General features: G+C 42.0%; 1 protein-coding gene across 2 annotated transcripts in view; it reads left to right on the plus strand.

The window, feature by feature from the left end:
- EIF4G2 (eukaryotic translation initiation factor 4 gamma 2) overlaps positions 1-16,321 on the plus strand; it is a 42,014-nt gene that overhangs the window by 17,682 nt on the left and 8,011 nt on the right. For both annotated transcript variants that reach the window (XM_040327962.1, XM_040327961.1), the window contains exons 4-14: positions 732-971; positions 8,334-8,495; positions 10,580-10,682; positions 11,604-11,732; positions 11,823-11,889; positions 11,975-12,126; positions 12,215-12,325; positions 12,479-12,562; positions 13,494-13,592; positions 13,691-13,832; positions 13,924-14,087. In XM_040327962.1, coding sequence (XP_040183896.1) covers positions 892-971; positions 8,334-8,495; positions 10,580-10,682; positions 11,604-11,732; positions 11,823-11,889; positions 11,975-12,126; positions 12,215-12,325; positions 12,479-12,562; positions 13,494-13,592; positions 13,691-13,832; positions 13,924-14,087 — 1,293 coding nt within the window. In that variant the 5' untranslated portion in view covers positions 732-891. The remainder of the gene's footprint in view (positions 1-731; positions 972-8,333; positions 8,496-10,579; positions 10,683-11,603; positions 11,733-11,822; positions 11,890-11,974; positions 12,127-12,214; positions 12,326-12,478; positions 12,563-13,493; positions 13,593-13,690; positions 13,833-13,923; positions 14,088-16,321) is intronic.

Consider the following 16,321-nt stretch of genomic DNA (forward strand, 5'->3'; position numbering starts at 1 on the left):
CTTTTTGGCGTTGCCCCGGGGTTCAGGGTATTGGGATATGTACTCTACAGTGAATCAAACACAAAGTGCCACATACTTGCTATATTTGGCGGTGGAGGCCTACTGGAAGTATAACTAAAGGCAGAGTTTTTGGATGGATTAGAACACCTGTTGGGTAGATTCACCCTCTAGTTGTCCTGTTTATCATTATCATTGAAAGTAAAACAATTGCCCATTTTTGCTTGTCCCCATAAAAGAGGGAGGAATCTTCCAATGGGGGTCACTAGTTCTGGGGGGATTCCTTAATTTTGTAGGCATTTCCTGTTTTGGCAATGGGACAGGAAGTGAAGGTAAATCTCCCCAGGGGACACAGATGGCAAAGACCAGGGGTTATAATCTTTTAGTTCTGCTTTATCCTTGTATACCAGAGAGATGTGACGGCTTCTATGCTCCACAATCTTTATTAAAACCTATCTGGATTATATGTAGGGTCACTGTAGTGTGTTTTTATTTGCAAAAGAGAGGGGGTTAAAATTTTATTCTGATTTGTTTCTTGTATCTTTAAGTCTGAATTTCACAAACGGACTATTTGTAGTCTGAATTGAGATCTTATTCGCAGTTGGTAGTGGATAAGATCACATTGTCAGTCTGTTTTTATAAGATATCTTTTATTTTTTAAATCCATATAAAATTTATTTCCAGCATGTGTGCCTCATTTTTGGCTTTTTTCCCACATTTTGCTCGTTTGGCAGGTTGAAAGCTCTGATCGGCAAGTGTTTTGACAGGATTTTGACCGGGTGGCATTACTCTCCGCCCGAAGAAGATCGTCGCGAGAAGCCCAAACCGCTCCTCCCCTCCCCCCAGTTGCGAACGCAGTATTTTCTGTAGGACATCTGCGCGCCGTGCATTTGCATGCAGCGCGCGTTAGACAAAGCGGACTCAACGGGTTGTGCGCCTGTAACGCACAGTAACCCTGCCGAGCGGAAACGCTGGTGTGTATGCTCAAAAAGGATAAGAAAATTTTATAAAATATGGTGGACTGAACTCCTCCTCCTATGTTACTGTGGAGTTTTTAACTTTGTGAAAATGGCCACTTCTGTCGGCTTAAAGGGCTTGTAAAGGTAAAAAAAAAAGTTTCCCTAAATATCTTCCTTTACCTTAGTGCAGTCCTCCTTCACTTACCTCATCCTTCCATTTTGCTTTTAAATGTCCTTATTTCTTCTGAGAAATCCTCACTTCCTGTTCTTCTGTCTGTAACTCCACACCGTAATGCGAGGCTTTCTCCCTGGTGTGTCGTGCTCGCCCCCTCCCTTGGACTGCAGGAGAGTCAGGACGCTCTCTACGTTGCAGAGAAAGGAGCTGTGTTAGTGGGTGTCCTGACTCTCCTGTAGTCCAAGGGAGGGGGCGAGCACGACACTCCACACCAGGGAGAAAGCCTCGCATTACGGTGTGGAGTTACAGACAGAAGAACAGGAAGTGAGGATTTCTCAGAAGAAATGAGGACATTTAAAAGCAAAATGGAAGGATGAGGTAAGTGAAGGAGGACTGCACTAAGGGAAAGGAAGATATTTTAGGGATTTTTACCTTTATAACCCCTTTAATATTGGTGGCCTTTCATGAGGATACAAACTGTGTGTAAATGGCTGAAACCTGATGGCAACATTATTGCAGTTACTATAATTTTTTTATTGCAAATTGAAAGTGGCTTGTTCCACGACCGGCAGTAATGAGTGTGAAAAGCTTCAACTCTCCTTGGAGTCAGAGCTTCTCCTGCAATGCTTGGCTTTCCTCTGACAAGAGGAGCTACGTTGCTTAAACCTTGTAAACTGTAACCCCATTTTTGTTAAACAAAAAACAAAAAAAAGAACTTTCCTCTGGGTGATCTATGTACATTGCAAGGATTTTTAACCAACTTTTATTTCAGATTTTTTTTTTTTCTCTGAAGATACAGTGCCTCAAAATTATTCATACTCCTTAATTTTCCACATTTTGCCATGTTACAACCAAAAACATAAATGTATTTTTATTGGGGATTTTTTGTGATCGACCAACAGTGTCACATAATTGTGAAGTGGAAGAAAAATTCTGGTTTTCAATATTTTTTTTTACAAATATGGGAAAAGTGTGGGGCCATTTGTATAGCGCCCCCCGCGTCAATACGTTTTCATTTACAGCTGCAAGTCTTTTTGGGGGTGTCTCTACCAGCTTTGCACATCTAGAGAGGGACATTTCTCCTCCATTCTTCTTCTTTCCAAAATATCTCCAGCTCTGTCAGATTGGATGGAGAGCGTCTGTGATCAGCAATTTTCAAGTCTTGCCACAGATTCTCAATGTGATTTAGGTCTGGACTGTGACTGGGCCATTCTAACACATGAATAGGCTTTGATCTAAACCATTCCATTGTAGCTCTGGCTGTATGTTTAGGGTCGTTGCCCTGCTGGAAGGTGAACCTCCCCCCGTCTCAAGTCTTTTGCAGACTAACAGATTTTCTTCTAAGATTGTCCTGTATTTGTCTCCATTTAGCTTTCCTGTCCCTGCTGAAGAAAGGCATCCTCACAACATGATTCTGCCACCACCATGTTTCACAGTAGGGATGGTGTGTTCAGGGTGATGTGCAGTGTTGGGTTTCCCCCAAACATAGCGTTTTGCTTTTAAGCCAAAAAGTTCAATTTTGGTCTCATCTGACCAGAGCACCTTCTTCCACATGTTTGCTGTGTCCCCTCCCCCGCATGGCTTCTCACAAACTGCAAACAGGACTTCTTATGTCTTTCTTTCTCCAATGTCTTTCTTCTTGTCACTCTTCCATAAAGGGCAGATTTGTGGAGAGACCACTAATAGTTGTCCTGTGGACAGATTCTCCCACCTGAGCTGTGGATCTCTGCAGCTCCTCCAGAGTTACCATGGGCCTCTTGGCTGCTTCTCTGATGAATGCTCTCCTTGCCCGGCCCAGTCAGTTTAGGTGGACAGCCGTGTCCTGGTAGGTTTGCAGTTGTTCCATACTCTTTCCATTTCCGATGATGGATTGAACAGAAGCTCCGCGAGATGTTCAAAGCTTGGGAGATTTTATTATAACCTAACCCTGCTTTATACTTCTCCACAACTTTATCCCTGACCTGTCTGGTGTGTTCCTTGGGCCTTCATGAAGCTGTTTGTTCACTAAGGTTCTCTAACAAACCTCTGAGGGCTTCACAGAACAGCTGTATTTTTATACTAATTAAATTGCACACAGGTGGACTATTAACTAATTGGGTGACTTTTGAAGGCAATTGGTTCTACTAGATCCTAGTTGGAGGTAATGGGGGCTGAATACAAAGAGCCCCCCTCCACACTTTTCACATATTTATTTGAAAAAAAATCCTTGAAAACCATTTTTATCATTTCCTTCCAATTATGTGGAAAATTTCTATGTGTGCGTGTTGCAGCTTCTCCTCATAAGAAATGTTTTCACTTTTAGCGCAGTATAGGCCACTTTGTTTTTTGGCGCCTTAAAGCGGAGGTTCACCCTAAAACTATATATATATATATATATATATATATATATATATATATATACATACATACATACATACATACATACATACATACATACATACATACATACATACATACATACATACATACATACATACATACATACATACATTTTATTTATTCCCGCTGTACATGCCTTCTTATAGTTCTTTTCACCCGGCTTTCGGGTTCTCACTGCCCCGGGGAGTAGTCGTTCCTATGAAGATGCGTAGTTGATTGACGTGCGGGTAAGGCGCGTTACGTGTTCCTAAAATAGACTAACTAGGACTCTGCTTTATTTGGCGCCTAAGCAGTCGGCTCTACACAGCAGGCGCCGTATAGAACCGAGTCCTAGTTCGTCTATTTTCAGAACGCGCGACGCACCTTACCCACACGTCAATCAACTACGCCTCTTCATAGGAACGCCTATTCCCTGCGGTGAGTGAGAACCCCGGATGAAAAGAACTATAAGACGGTAAGTACAGCAAAAATAATAAATACCAGCATACTGTAGATGTCAGCAGTATGCTGGATGTAATAGTATATAGATGATTTTTAGGGTGAACCTCCCCTTTAAAGTCCCATCTCTTTGAAAAAATGATTTGCGCAATTATTAAAGTCTACATTTTATTAGTAGATCTAGTTTCTTTAGAACAATACATGTTCACAAAAAGCATATTGTCTGACACGTGCGACCACTTCTTACTCTACATGTTTCACTCGGCTTTCTCAGGAGATTGTGACACTGTTGCATTTAAGTTTTATATACTACAAAAGAAACCATTGAGACATCTTATACTTGTAAATTATGATACAGTATCACATAATTGTATATCATTGTTGCATAGCAGTTTTTAGTTTAAAATATTTCTCTTATTGTCCATGGATGGACACAGCTCCTTAAATCTTGACAAGTGGGTTATGTTCCCAGTTTACAGGAGAGGATCCTCTCCTGTAAACAGGGAACATAACCCACTTGTCAAGATTTAAGGAGCTGTGTCCGTCCATGGACTCGGAGAAAAGGATTTTACGGTGAGTACAAAAATCCTATTTTTTACAGATAAGCCACTTTGTCTATCGCAGGTATCCTCAAACTACCGACCTCCAGCTGTTGAACTACAAATCCCATGAGGCATTTCAAAACTGACATTCAGACATGACTAGGCATGATGGGTATTGTAGCTCCTGAACACCTGGAGGGCCGTAGTTTGAAGACCTCTAGTCTATTTCATAAAATTGAAATGTTGGTTGTAATTTAACAAAATGTGGAATATTTCAAGGGGTATTAATACTTTTTCAAGGCACTGTAGTTTGTGTCCAAAGTGATTTCTGTATGGGAGTGATTTTTGTAATTCTCAATCAGCTGCTGCATCTGCAGGGCTCTAATGAGGAAATTGGCATGGCATGCATCCCTTTAGACGAGATTGCCCTCTGGGAGTATCTCACCAAAAGACTTATTTTGGCATCGCCTGCATCAAAAAACAAATCTGACTTGTATCTTGGTGCAGACTTCTGGGAAAACCAGTGAGCCAATCGCACAAGCAGGAAATGATGATTTTCTGGGGATTGCATTTTACAGAAAATGTGACAGCCGCTGCTGATTGAGAAGGAAAGGTCATTTTCAATAACATTCAATTACAATATGACTTGTTTTGCCAATGTATAAGTTATAATAATTTGTTATGGAAAAGTGTTGAAACTTGTGTACAGACTTGATCATGTCAGATTTGAGGGCCCCCCCCATATAACATGGCTGTACCTGTCACTAGTGCCAGGAATCGTTACCCCCCCCCCCCCCCCCTTTCAGCAGGGTGACGCTGTTCTGCAGTGAGTGAAACTCCCAATACACAACAATCTACACCTGTACTTGGGCAATGCCCTGTGTGTCTATTAATGAGGGCTGAAAAGTGAATTTTTTTTTTTTTTTTTTTAAATGGAAACTTTAGATAATGGGTTGCTACATGCGCACACAATTGTATCCATACAATTCATACAAATTGGGATAAGTGCAATAATTCCTATCAAACACCAATATGCTAAAAGAAAAACCAGGCATGTGGCCCAGCCACTTTATTAGGTACACCTGATCAATTGCTTGGTAATACAAATTGCTATTCGGGCCAATCAACACGGCAGCATCTCGATGTGGTGAAGACTACTTGCTTGAAGTTCATACTGCGCATTAGAATGGAGAAGAAAGGGGATTTAGGTGACTTTGAACGTGGCAGACGGGCTGGTCTGAGTATTTCAAAAACGGCTGATCTACAGACCTTTCCACACACAACCACTCTGGTTTACAGAGTGGTTCAAAAAAGAGAAAATATCCAGTGAGCGGCGGCTGTGTGGCGGGGGGGATGCTTTATGTCAGGAGACTGGTTCCAAATGATAGAAGGGCAACAGTAACTCAAATAACCACTCGCTACATCCAAGGTATGCAGAATACCATCTCTGAACACAACACAACACATTCAATCTTGAAGCAGATGAGCTGCAGCAGAAGACCCCACCAGGTGCCACACCTGTCGGCCAAGAACAGGAAACTGAGGCTACAATTGGCACAGGATCACCAAAATTGGGCAATAGAAGATTGGAAAAACGTTGCCGGGTCTGAGTCTGGATTTCAGCTGCGACATTCAGATGGGGTCAGAATTTGGCGCATGGACCCATCCTGCCTTGTCTCACCGGATCAGGCTGGTGGTGGGGGTGTAATGGTGGGAGGATTTTTTCTTGGCACACTTTGGGCCCCTTAGTACCAACTGAGCATCATTTACACACCACGACCTAGCCGAGTATTGTTGGTGACCATGTCCATCCCTTCATGACCATAGTGTCCCCATCTTCTGATGGCTCCTTCCAGCAGGATCATGCCACAAAGATCCAATCATCTCACCACTGGACAATGAGGTCCCTGTCCTCCAATGGCCTCCACACTCCCCACATCTCATCCAATAGAGACCCTTTGGGATTTGGTGGGACTGGAGATTGGCATCATGGCAACAAATCTGCATCACACAGTTGCTGCAATCCTGTCACTATGGAGCAAAATCTGAGGAATGTTTCCAACACCTCGTATCTATTCCACGAGGAATGAAGGCAAAAGGGGTCCAACCCGGGACTAGCAAGGTGTACCTAATAATAAAGTGGCCAGTGAGTGTATGCAAGTAGTTGTGATATAACACTGTATATTGTGCCAGTTTTTATAAATTGTGACAATTCTTTAATGTGAAGTTCTTAAGGAATGCAGTAGATGTGGTGCTTTTGTGCCCCCCCATCTAGTCACCTTTGCTCCCGCCTTGGTGATATGTTACAGCGCCTGTGTAATCGTATCCTGATCTCCTCCTTTTATCCATTATAGTGTCCTGTAATGTGGCCTCCCTCTCACTAGGGGGCTTGTATCCTGTTTGGGTTTATCTCTTGGAGGGCAGGTGTGCTGGTCCCTTTTGTAGAGTTTTTCCTGTGATGTTGGTTACTCCTGTACCATGTAGAAATGAAGAGGATGTCCCCAGTAGTGTAACATATATGCAACCAATTTTATATACAGTTATGGTTGCATGTAAAATAAAGTAAAACGGCATTCACTAAAGCATTCCTCTTCCTGGTATGACATCACTTCTGCTCTGTGATTCCTCGGGCTCCACCCTACGTGTTGCATCACATGACTTCATCAGGGGTCACGTGAGTGAGTAACACAGTTGGCATAATAGGATTACACAGGCGCTGTAACATCATAGCAAGGTGGGAGCATGGGGGGGGGGGGGAGAGTGGTCACAAAGGCACTGAATATCCTGTATCACTCTAAAGGCTTCACAATATGTAACCCTCTTCGCTATATATTGTGTGTGTTGTATCACAAACTATTTGTATATGTTTATACACGGTTTCACTTTTTAAGCATATTTGTGTTTTGATAGGATTTGTTTTTAGGTGGCAGCGTTGTACTTGTCCCAATTTTTTTTTATTTTTTTATTGCTGTTACCCTATGGAAGTGACATATGAACTGGCTAAAGCTAGTTTGTTTAATATTGGAGTAAATGCTCATCCCTGACAGTAAATACAAAGGAATCACTACAGGCATTGCCAAATCCACCAGAATATATATCTTTATGAAGTGGTGGGCTGTCACCTAACATCTCAAAGTAAGGTCCTGATCCTTGTGGTCACTGTGATTTGCTCACTATAGCTGGATAACTTGCAGTGCTGCTCTAAGTGTCTTTAGATTACCTATCTGGTGATCCACTAGAAAAGGGGGGGGGCGTAATCACTAAAAATCCTTGTGAATGAGAAGTGGCCTCAGCCTAAACTCCTTCCAGGCCACGGCCCCACATATTCCACCCCTCAATGTGTAGAGGTGAATGACTTATTACACTTGAGGTATAATTTTTTTTATCACTGATTTGTCTGCGGTCATGTGACTTGGGAGCCTGTCTGACTCTGGTTTGTAACTAGGAGCTCTTGGTGACCCCCACATTCACAGTGCTGGGGGTGTAGGTGAGCATGCCTCCAGCATAAAACGATGCTGTAAACATATGGCGGCACCATGTTGGGCCCACTGCCATTCTACCATGTGTTCAGGACCCCCCCCCCCCAAAGAGGGAAGACTTGTGTAGAAGAGGTGGTACCTACTTGAACCTTTTTTGTGTTACTTTTGCAGAAGCTAAACATGTGACCTATGCCGCCCCACCCTCCAAAATCATGGTTTTGCTATAGTTGTATTTCAGTTGCCCCTGAAAATATTGAGCAGAAATCTTAAATACAAAACCACTTCAGGGCTCTGTACAGAAAGATGAGAATAGAATGTAAAGGTTTTTTTTTATCATGGTCTTGAATCCTTTTTGTTCTTTTAGCGAGTACCTGGGGAAAACCCCAGGGCCTGGCGTTCCAAGATGGATTCCTTCACGAAGCACTAGACGAGATGTTAACTCCTCAAACAACTCCGCCAACAACCCTGCGCTTACCTCGGCAAGTGAAAAAGAACGGCACGATGCAATCTTTAGGAAAGTAAGAGGGTAAGTTATCAGGATGAAAGACGAGGACGATTGGTCTACTACTATTAACCATTTGCCGTCCAGAAGATTTAACAAGTGTCCGCTTTTTGTCTGCAATATCGCAGTACCGCCAAGTTGATCGCCATTACTAGCGTGTTAAAAAATAAAAAAATCTTGTATGCATCCGATGGTTTGTAGCCGCTATGTTTGCATAAACCAATCGATGTCTATGCTTATTGGGATTTCTTTTTACCAAAAACATGTAGCAGAATTTTAAAGATTATATATATATATATATATATATATATATATATATATATATATATATATATATATATATATATATATATATTAATATAATATAATATTTTGGCAAAAAATAGAAACTGAAGTTATCAGGGATATAATAGGATCCATGGTTCCACTCAGTAATATCTGGTGTGCAGTACCACATTTGGCCAGAGGTGCGGGGTCGCTCTCTGGCGCCCTCCTCCCACCCCTGGCCACATGCGGTATTGCATCCCATAGAAGTCAATGCGGAGCGAATTATCTTTGTTTCCATTGACTTCTATGGGGGAAACTCACTTTGATATGCGAGTGCTTTGGATTACAAACATTCTCCTGGAACGGATTATGCTCGTAATCCAGGGTTCCACTGGTATTTGTATTTATAAGGTAAAATGCTCATCTTGTACCCAAAAATCATCAACACAGACGGCTGGTTATTGCAATCTGATGTATTGCATCTCGCCATCACTATACAACTATAGGTGTACAGTATAATGGTCCCTATAGGGACCATAGGTTGGATTTTTAAATATGGTGATATTGTGCTAAACGATTAAATGATGTAAAAATGAGAGCCACCAACTCATGTGTCCCCACACGTGATGACTAATAAAAAAAATGGGACATTAAAGGAACACTAAAGTAAAACATTTTTAAAATAACAAACATGTAATACTTACCTTCACTGTGTGGCTCGTTTTGCACAGCGTTTCCCCTAACCCTGTCTTCTGGCGTCCCTCGGCGGCTGTGTCGGCTCCTCCTCGCAAGAGCTTTCCACCGTCATGCGAGCTTGCATGGCGGTACCGTCGGATGTTTTTCACCTTGATGCATAGGATGCATTAAGGTGAAAAAACATTTACCATTACAACCCCTTTAACCTCCTAAGAGGGATTTAGAGGTAATGTACATTATTTATCTTGGTGGTGATCAAATACCACACTTTTATTTTTTGCTACAGCGTTGCATGACCACACAATTAAATTAAAGTAACGTGGTGCCGTATCGCAACCCCCCCCCCCCCCAGCATTTACAAAAATGTATTTATATATAGATATAGTTTTTCAGTTAAACCAATTGTACAATAGGTGTCTCCACTCTTCCTTTCCATTTCATATCAAAAGATAATCCAAGGCATAGCATTTACAAATACTTTAAGGCCAGGTTTACATCGGGCTTATTTGACATTTCAAATCGGCGGCAATGGCACAGTCTGCATCGGTGGTGTGGTGCTGACTTTGCGGTGCCTTGCCCATTTCCCGAAAGTAGTTCCTGTGCTACGTTGGGATATAAAAGCCGATCTGCCAGTCGGATGGAAAATAGGACCACATCTGTCTGCACTTTTCGGACAGGATCGGATGTCACCGCTAACATCTGCGCATAGGGGCCAATTGAGGGTCTGATCAGGTTCGCCTGACCCTGACAGGTGCAACTCATCAGACAGCTCGTGTGAAAGGGGCTTAAGGTTTATCCCTAACATTGTTTAGTCTCGTACAATTCTGGGCAAATCCTAGAAATGTTTTGTGGGAGAGCTGCTTTTGATTTAGTTTATAAAATGTCTAATATTCTAAATGTCATAATTTGGAGGACGTGTATCGTTCTGTTGTACGGTGAGGGAAAGAAACGCATCTGTCCTCATGTAACTTTAGTGTTTATGCCAAGTGCCATTCATATTTGGAGCAACTGCTCAGTGGCTTGTGGACAGGTTTTTGTTATTGGCTGGTGACCTTTCTTCTACAAACTCCTGTTACTATGGAAAACTTTCTTTTTTTTTTGTGTGTGGGGTTTGTTTTCTAACCATTTTTATCTTCTCTTTCCAGCATCTTAAACAAGCTTGCTCCCGAGAAGTTTGACAAACTATGCCTTGAGCTCCTTAATGCGGGTGTAGATACCAAATTCATCCTCAAAGGAGTCATACTGCTTGTAAGTAACTTTTATTTTTTTTCTTTCCTCTTAAGTGCATCTGTATGTATTGTGGATGGAAGATTTAACTTGTGTGTTAAGGCAATGATTTGCTGTAACCATGAACAACAAATCGTGTGTGTGGTTCTGTGCATAAAAAACTTTTTTTTTTTTTTGCAATTACATTATGTATATTCATTAAAACATATTAAAGCACAATCGGTACATAAACGGTTGCAAAAACGTACCTGATATCCTCTTGGATCTTGTGGCCGTTTCCATGATTGCTATGGGTATTAAGCCCAGTTCATGTTTAAGGCTGGGTTCACACTACTACACTACTTTCATCCTACTTTGCTCTGCTACATTGGTCCTACATTTATCCTACATCCATCCTACTTTCATGAACAGGATACTACTTTGGTCCGACTTCAATGATATTCAATGGGCCTGAAGTAGGATCAATGTAGGACCAAAAGTAGTACAGGGAGCATTTTCAAAGTCGGACCGACTTGTGTAGGACGCTACAAGACGCTCTCATAGGGAAACATTGAACACAGAGCAAAGTAGGATGAAAGTAGTGTAGTAGTGTGAACCCAGCCTAAGTCTGGATGTTCAGAGAGGTGCATGCTGGGGCTTTTAGGCACAGTAATGCCCATAGACTCCTGGGAAATGAGTCGTCCCAGGAGGCATTTGTCTTAAAAGACAGAAGTTCTACCACCTTGGGATAGAGAGTGTGTGTATAATATATATATATATATATATATATATATATATATATATATATATATTTATATACACACTCATATATTTTTTTTTTTTTTTTTACATTAAAGGCAAGCTGTTCAGACAGTTCATTTTTAGGGTGGAACTCTGCTTTTTTAATGAGGTACAACCCTAAAACTGTCCTATTCACAGTGTCGTTTGTTTACCTTTTTTCAGATTGTAGACAAAGCCCTCGAAGAGCCAAAGTACAGCTCACTCTATGCTCAGCTATGTCTGCGATTAGCAGAAGAGGCGCCAAACTTTGATGGTCCAGAGACGACTCAACCAGGGCAGAAGCAAAGCACAGTAAGTTCACTTTTCTTTTTCTCTCTTCTGACTTGTCTCTTGTGTAGAGTGTTCCCGTGCTTCATTGTTCTATCATATTTCTTCCCTCAGACGTTTAGACGCCTCCTAATTTCGAAACTTCAAGATGAGTTTGAGAACAGATCCAGAAATGTTGAGAGTAAGTGTTGATGAATGGGTCATCCTGTGGGTAAATATGTGCACTTTGTACAAGTTGTGACACTAAATTTAATTTTTTTCCCTAGTATATGACAAGCGAGACAGCCCTCTCCTCCCTGAAGAGGAGGAGCAGAGAGCCATTGCTAAGATTAAGATGCTGGGGAACATCAAATTTATCGGCGAGCTTGGCAAGCTTGACCTTATTCATGAATCTATCCTTCATAAGTGCATCAAAACAGTAAGTGGTTTTATTTACAACACTTTTCAATCCACTTTTCCAATCCTTTTAAGTCTCTTCTAATTTCTGGATGTGTTTTTTATCTTAGCTTTTGGAAAAGAAGAAGAGGGTCCAGCTTCAAGATATGGGAGAGGATTTGGAGTGTCTCTGCCAGATAATGAGGACTGTGGGGCCTAGATTAGACCACGAAAAAGCCAAGGTATCTGAATTGTTTGCATCAATAGATTATTGGGGGAGATTTTTCTCTCGGAATTCATATATTCCAATTACAAGAATTTTTGGGGGTAAAGATGTTCTAAAAAAAATAGTTTTATCTGGATGTGCATCCTAATATTAATGTCTGTCTTTCTAGTCCTTAATGGATCAGTACTTTGCCCGGATGTCCGCCTTGAAGACTTGTAACGAATTGCCAGCAAGGATTCGTTTCCTGCTGCAAGTAAGTGTTTACACCTTCTGGAATTTCTAGTTTTTTTTGTTTAGAGTCTTACTAAAATTTGACTTTTGTGAGGGTCTATACACATGTGTATAAGAAAGCAGTTGATTAACCCTAAAATGTTTAGTGTGACTGGCAGATGAGGGTCTTTTCTAGAGGTGGTTGGTTGTATTGGGCTACATGCTCCATAGCAGTACAGTTCATGGCTTAAAGTCTTTGCAGGCCCAACAGTTGACCTGTTTTGGCACTTTGACTAAGGTAGTTATGCTTTTTTATTTCTTGACCCCTGGAAGATTAGGCCCCCTATTTTTTATTTTTTCCCTAGTAATTGGCGCCTTTATAGCGGGACTGCGATATTGCAGCAATCGGACACTAACCATTTTTGGGGACCTGTAATCAGTGCTAAAAATATTGTGTACTGTGGGCGAGGTGCTTTTACTAATGGAAGGCATAGATCCATGTCCCTGCTTTGCGGGAACACAGGATCCATGCATTCCCTACTGGCCGAATGGCGATCTTCCTTGTCTACATATAGGCAAATCACCCTTCTGGCTCTCTGCCTAATGATTGGTGGGTGCCGCAGATCGGCTCCCACTGTGTATAATCGCAGCAAGAGTGGATCGTCGTCGGTGCCTATGCCCCAGACCTGGAAGTGTTGGAGCACATACATAGTCTGGCTCAGCCATGACACCTTGCCGCAGTATATGTGCATTTTTATACTAACGGCAAGTGGTTTAAAAGCCAGGAAAATTCACAAACTTCTGTTTTTATAGAGCAAGTAACTTGCTACCTTTTTTCTGGATCTAAAGGCCTAAATCTTCCGGGGGGTTTTGTAAATTCTGTTGCTTATGCATTTATTGTTTTAATAGTTTCTAAGTGATATATTTTTAGTCCCAAGCAACGTCCTGAGATCTTCTCCCTCCTCTTTCTGCAGGATACTGCGGATTTGCGAGGAAATGGCTGGACTGCTCGCAAAGCTTTTATTGATAATGGACCAAAGACTATCAATCAAATCCGCCAAGAGGCAGTGAAAGTAAGTGATTTGATTTTAAAAAAAATTGTACATTCTGTCTTTTGGGATGAGGGGGAGGTTTATGGTACAGTATTTTTATATATACGTTTTCTCACCAGGATTTAGGAGTCTTTATTCCTCCTTCAATGGCACAAGGAATGCGAACTGACTTCTTTTTGGAAGGGCCGTTCATGCCACCACGAATGAAGCTCGACAGGGACCCACTTGGAGGGCTTGCTGATATGTTTAGACAGATGCCAGGTCTGTAGTAACGCAGCCGTGTGGGGGAGGTTTGGGGGTCGCCATTCTTTTATATGCTGCCTCTCACCTCCTTGTCTCTTCTGATTTTCAGGCAGTGGTATTGGTACTGGTCCAGGGGTTATACAGGACAGGTTCTCCCCAACCATGGGACGTCATCGTTCAAACCAGTTATTCAACGGGCATAGTGGGCACATCATACCTCCTGTACAGTCCCAGTTTGGTGATATTGGAGGCAAACCTTTTATGAAAAGCCAGGTGAGGGTTTATTTCATTTCTGGTTAAAGTTGAACTTGAGTCAGAAAATTCAAGGCTAGATCACGTCAGGCTGTCCCCTTTATTGCCGCTATAAAACATTTTGATGCCTATTCTGTTCAAATTCCAGTAATACTGTCTCCTTCTGTTCTGCAAATGCTAAGTTGCTTTTCTTTGGCACACTAATGTAGAGGCCGATCTACTGACAGGCTTAAACCCCAGTGTGTGCTTAATGCTGAGTTCCAGCCACCTGTGAAAGTCAGCAGCTACAAAAAAATAGCTGCTAACTTAAAAAAAGTGAAGGCTCGCCAGTCCCGCAGTGTGCTCAAACGCTGTCTTTGGGCGCCGGCATCTTCATTATGGGCATACGGTTGTGACAGCCTGCGGAGTCACAGAAAACTACAGGGGAGGGAGGAGACTTCCGTATCTGAGCCCCGCAGCTCTCGAACGGAATTGGGGATAAAACCAAGTTACCTGTTCTTCCTTCATCCCATTTTTCTCCCTCGATTCTCAAAGTGCCAATTCAGAGTGGGGGGGATGAGTCCTTAAAGTGGAACTTCCCCTTTTTGGGGTGGAGCTCTGCTTTAACAGCAGGCTGCAGCTAATCAAACTAGCATATTGGGTTAAATTATAGTTACACCTTGGTGGACCCAAGAAGAGTCGTATGAAATATTGCCTTGAGGGGTTTACTACTTTTAACAAAGAATCTGGCAATAAATTACTTTTTGTTCAGAAGTCAAAATGACAATCTGGACATTATGTGGAGGTCAGTGACTTGGTTAGCGCAGCCTTTTTCAACAGAGGAACCCTTAATAAATATATATATATATATATAATTTTCTCTATCTATCCCTGCTTAAACTAGATCTACAACTCGTGGTACATCAGTGGGATGAATGCTCCTTACACTTGTGGTCATTGGGAAGAATTGCCCCTTGCAGATGAAAACATCAATGGTGTCAGTTGTCTGAGGGGTAGAAATTGCTTGAAGCAGAGTTCCACCCTAATTTGCATGTGTTTTGCTGATTATTATTTTTTTTTTTTGTTGTTTAACCATTTCCAGACCGCCCACTATCTGCCATAACCCCCAGTATTTTTCCATATATAGCAGGCGATTCAGCGTCCAATAAAAGTGCTCCCAGCGGATTCGCTACGGCATCACTTTTATAGGTGCCAATCGTAAAGGCGTCTCACTCTAAAAAGGTTACCTGTAAAGGCGTTTAAAGCGTCGCCTATGTAGCTTTTTATGTACCATATTTGCCATTCCACGAGCGTGCACAATTTTCAAACATGGCATGTGTTGGGTATCTTATCTACTTGGCATAACCTTGGACATTAAACGGAACAATTGGGCAAACCTACTTTTTCTTTAAAAAAAGTTGTTTAATTTTTTTCCAAAAGAAATTGTGTTTGTAAGACCAATGCAAATACGGTGCTACAAAATATTGTAACCTTCTCATATTTTTTTATTTGATATATATATTTCACCTAGTCTCTGTTTTTAGGTAATCTTGCAAAAAACAAATTTTTAAGATTGTAAACACGTGTCAAAGGGCCTGGTCCTTAAAGTGGAGGTTCACCCTCCAAAAAAATTCTGACATCACATGGAGTCGAGCCATCCTACCGACAGAATGCCGGTGTTTTTTTTTTTTTTTTTTCTCAGCACATACCTCGTTATCACGATTTTCACCTCACGGCAATCTTGCGGGAGTGGGCGTTCCCAAGCACTGCCTGTGATTGACAGGCTTCCGAAAAACCTGAACGTCGGTGCGGCTCTATACGGCGCCTGCGCACTGACGTTCGGGTTCTGTCGGCAACCTGTGACGCGCAGTATGCGCCGTTCGGAAGCCTGTCAATCACAGGCAGTGCTTGGGAACGCCCAGTCCCGCGGGATTGCCGTGAGGTGAAAATCGTGATAACTAGGTATGTGCTGAGAGAGAAAAAAACGCTGGCATTCTGTCGGTAGGATGGCTCGACTCCGTGTGATGTCAGAAATTAAAGGGTGATCCTCCACTTTAAGTAGTTCATATATCGTACCTTTTTTTTATGTTGCTGTAAAAGCTCCACTTCTGTCCATCCGCGGCAAAGGTGTGCCATATACTTGGCTCCTGGGATACCAGTGAAATCAATCCTAGGAGTGCATGGGCATCCTCTGCTGCTAGCATCACGTTCTTTCTAAACTGGTAATGGTGGGATGCTAGGCTCCATTGCTACGGCCGCGATAAGTTCCCCTTGCA

Source organism: Rana temporaria, chromosome 11, assembly GCF_905171775.1.
Source record: "Rana temporaria chromosome 11, aRanTem1.1, whole genome shotgun sequence".
NCBI classification, from domain to species: Eukaryota; Metazoa; Chordata; class Amphibia; order Anura; family Ranidae; genus Rana; species Rana temporaria.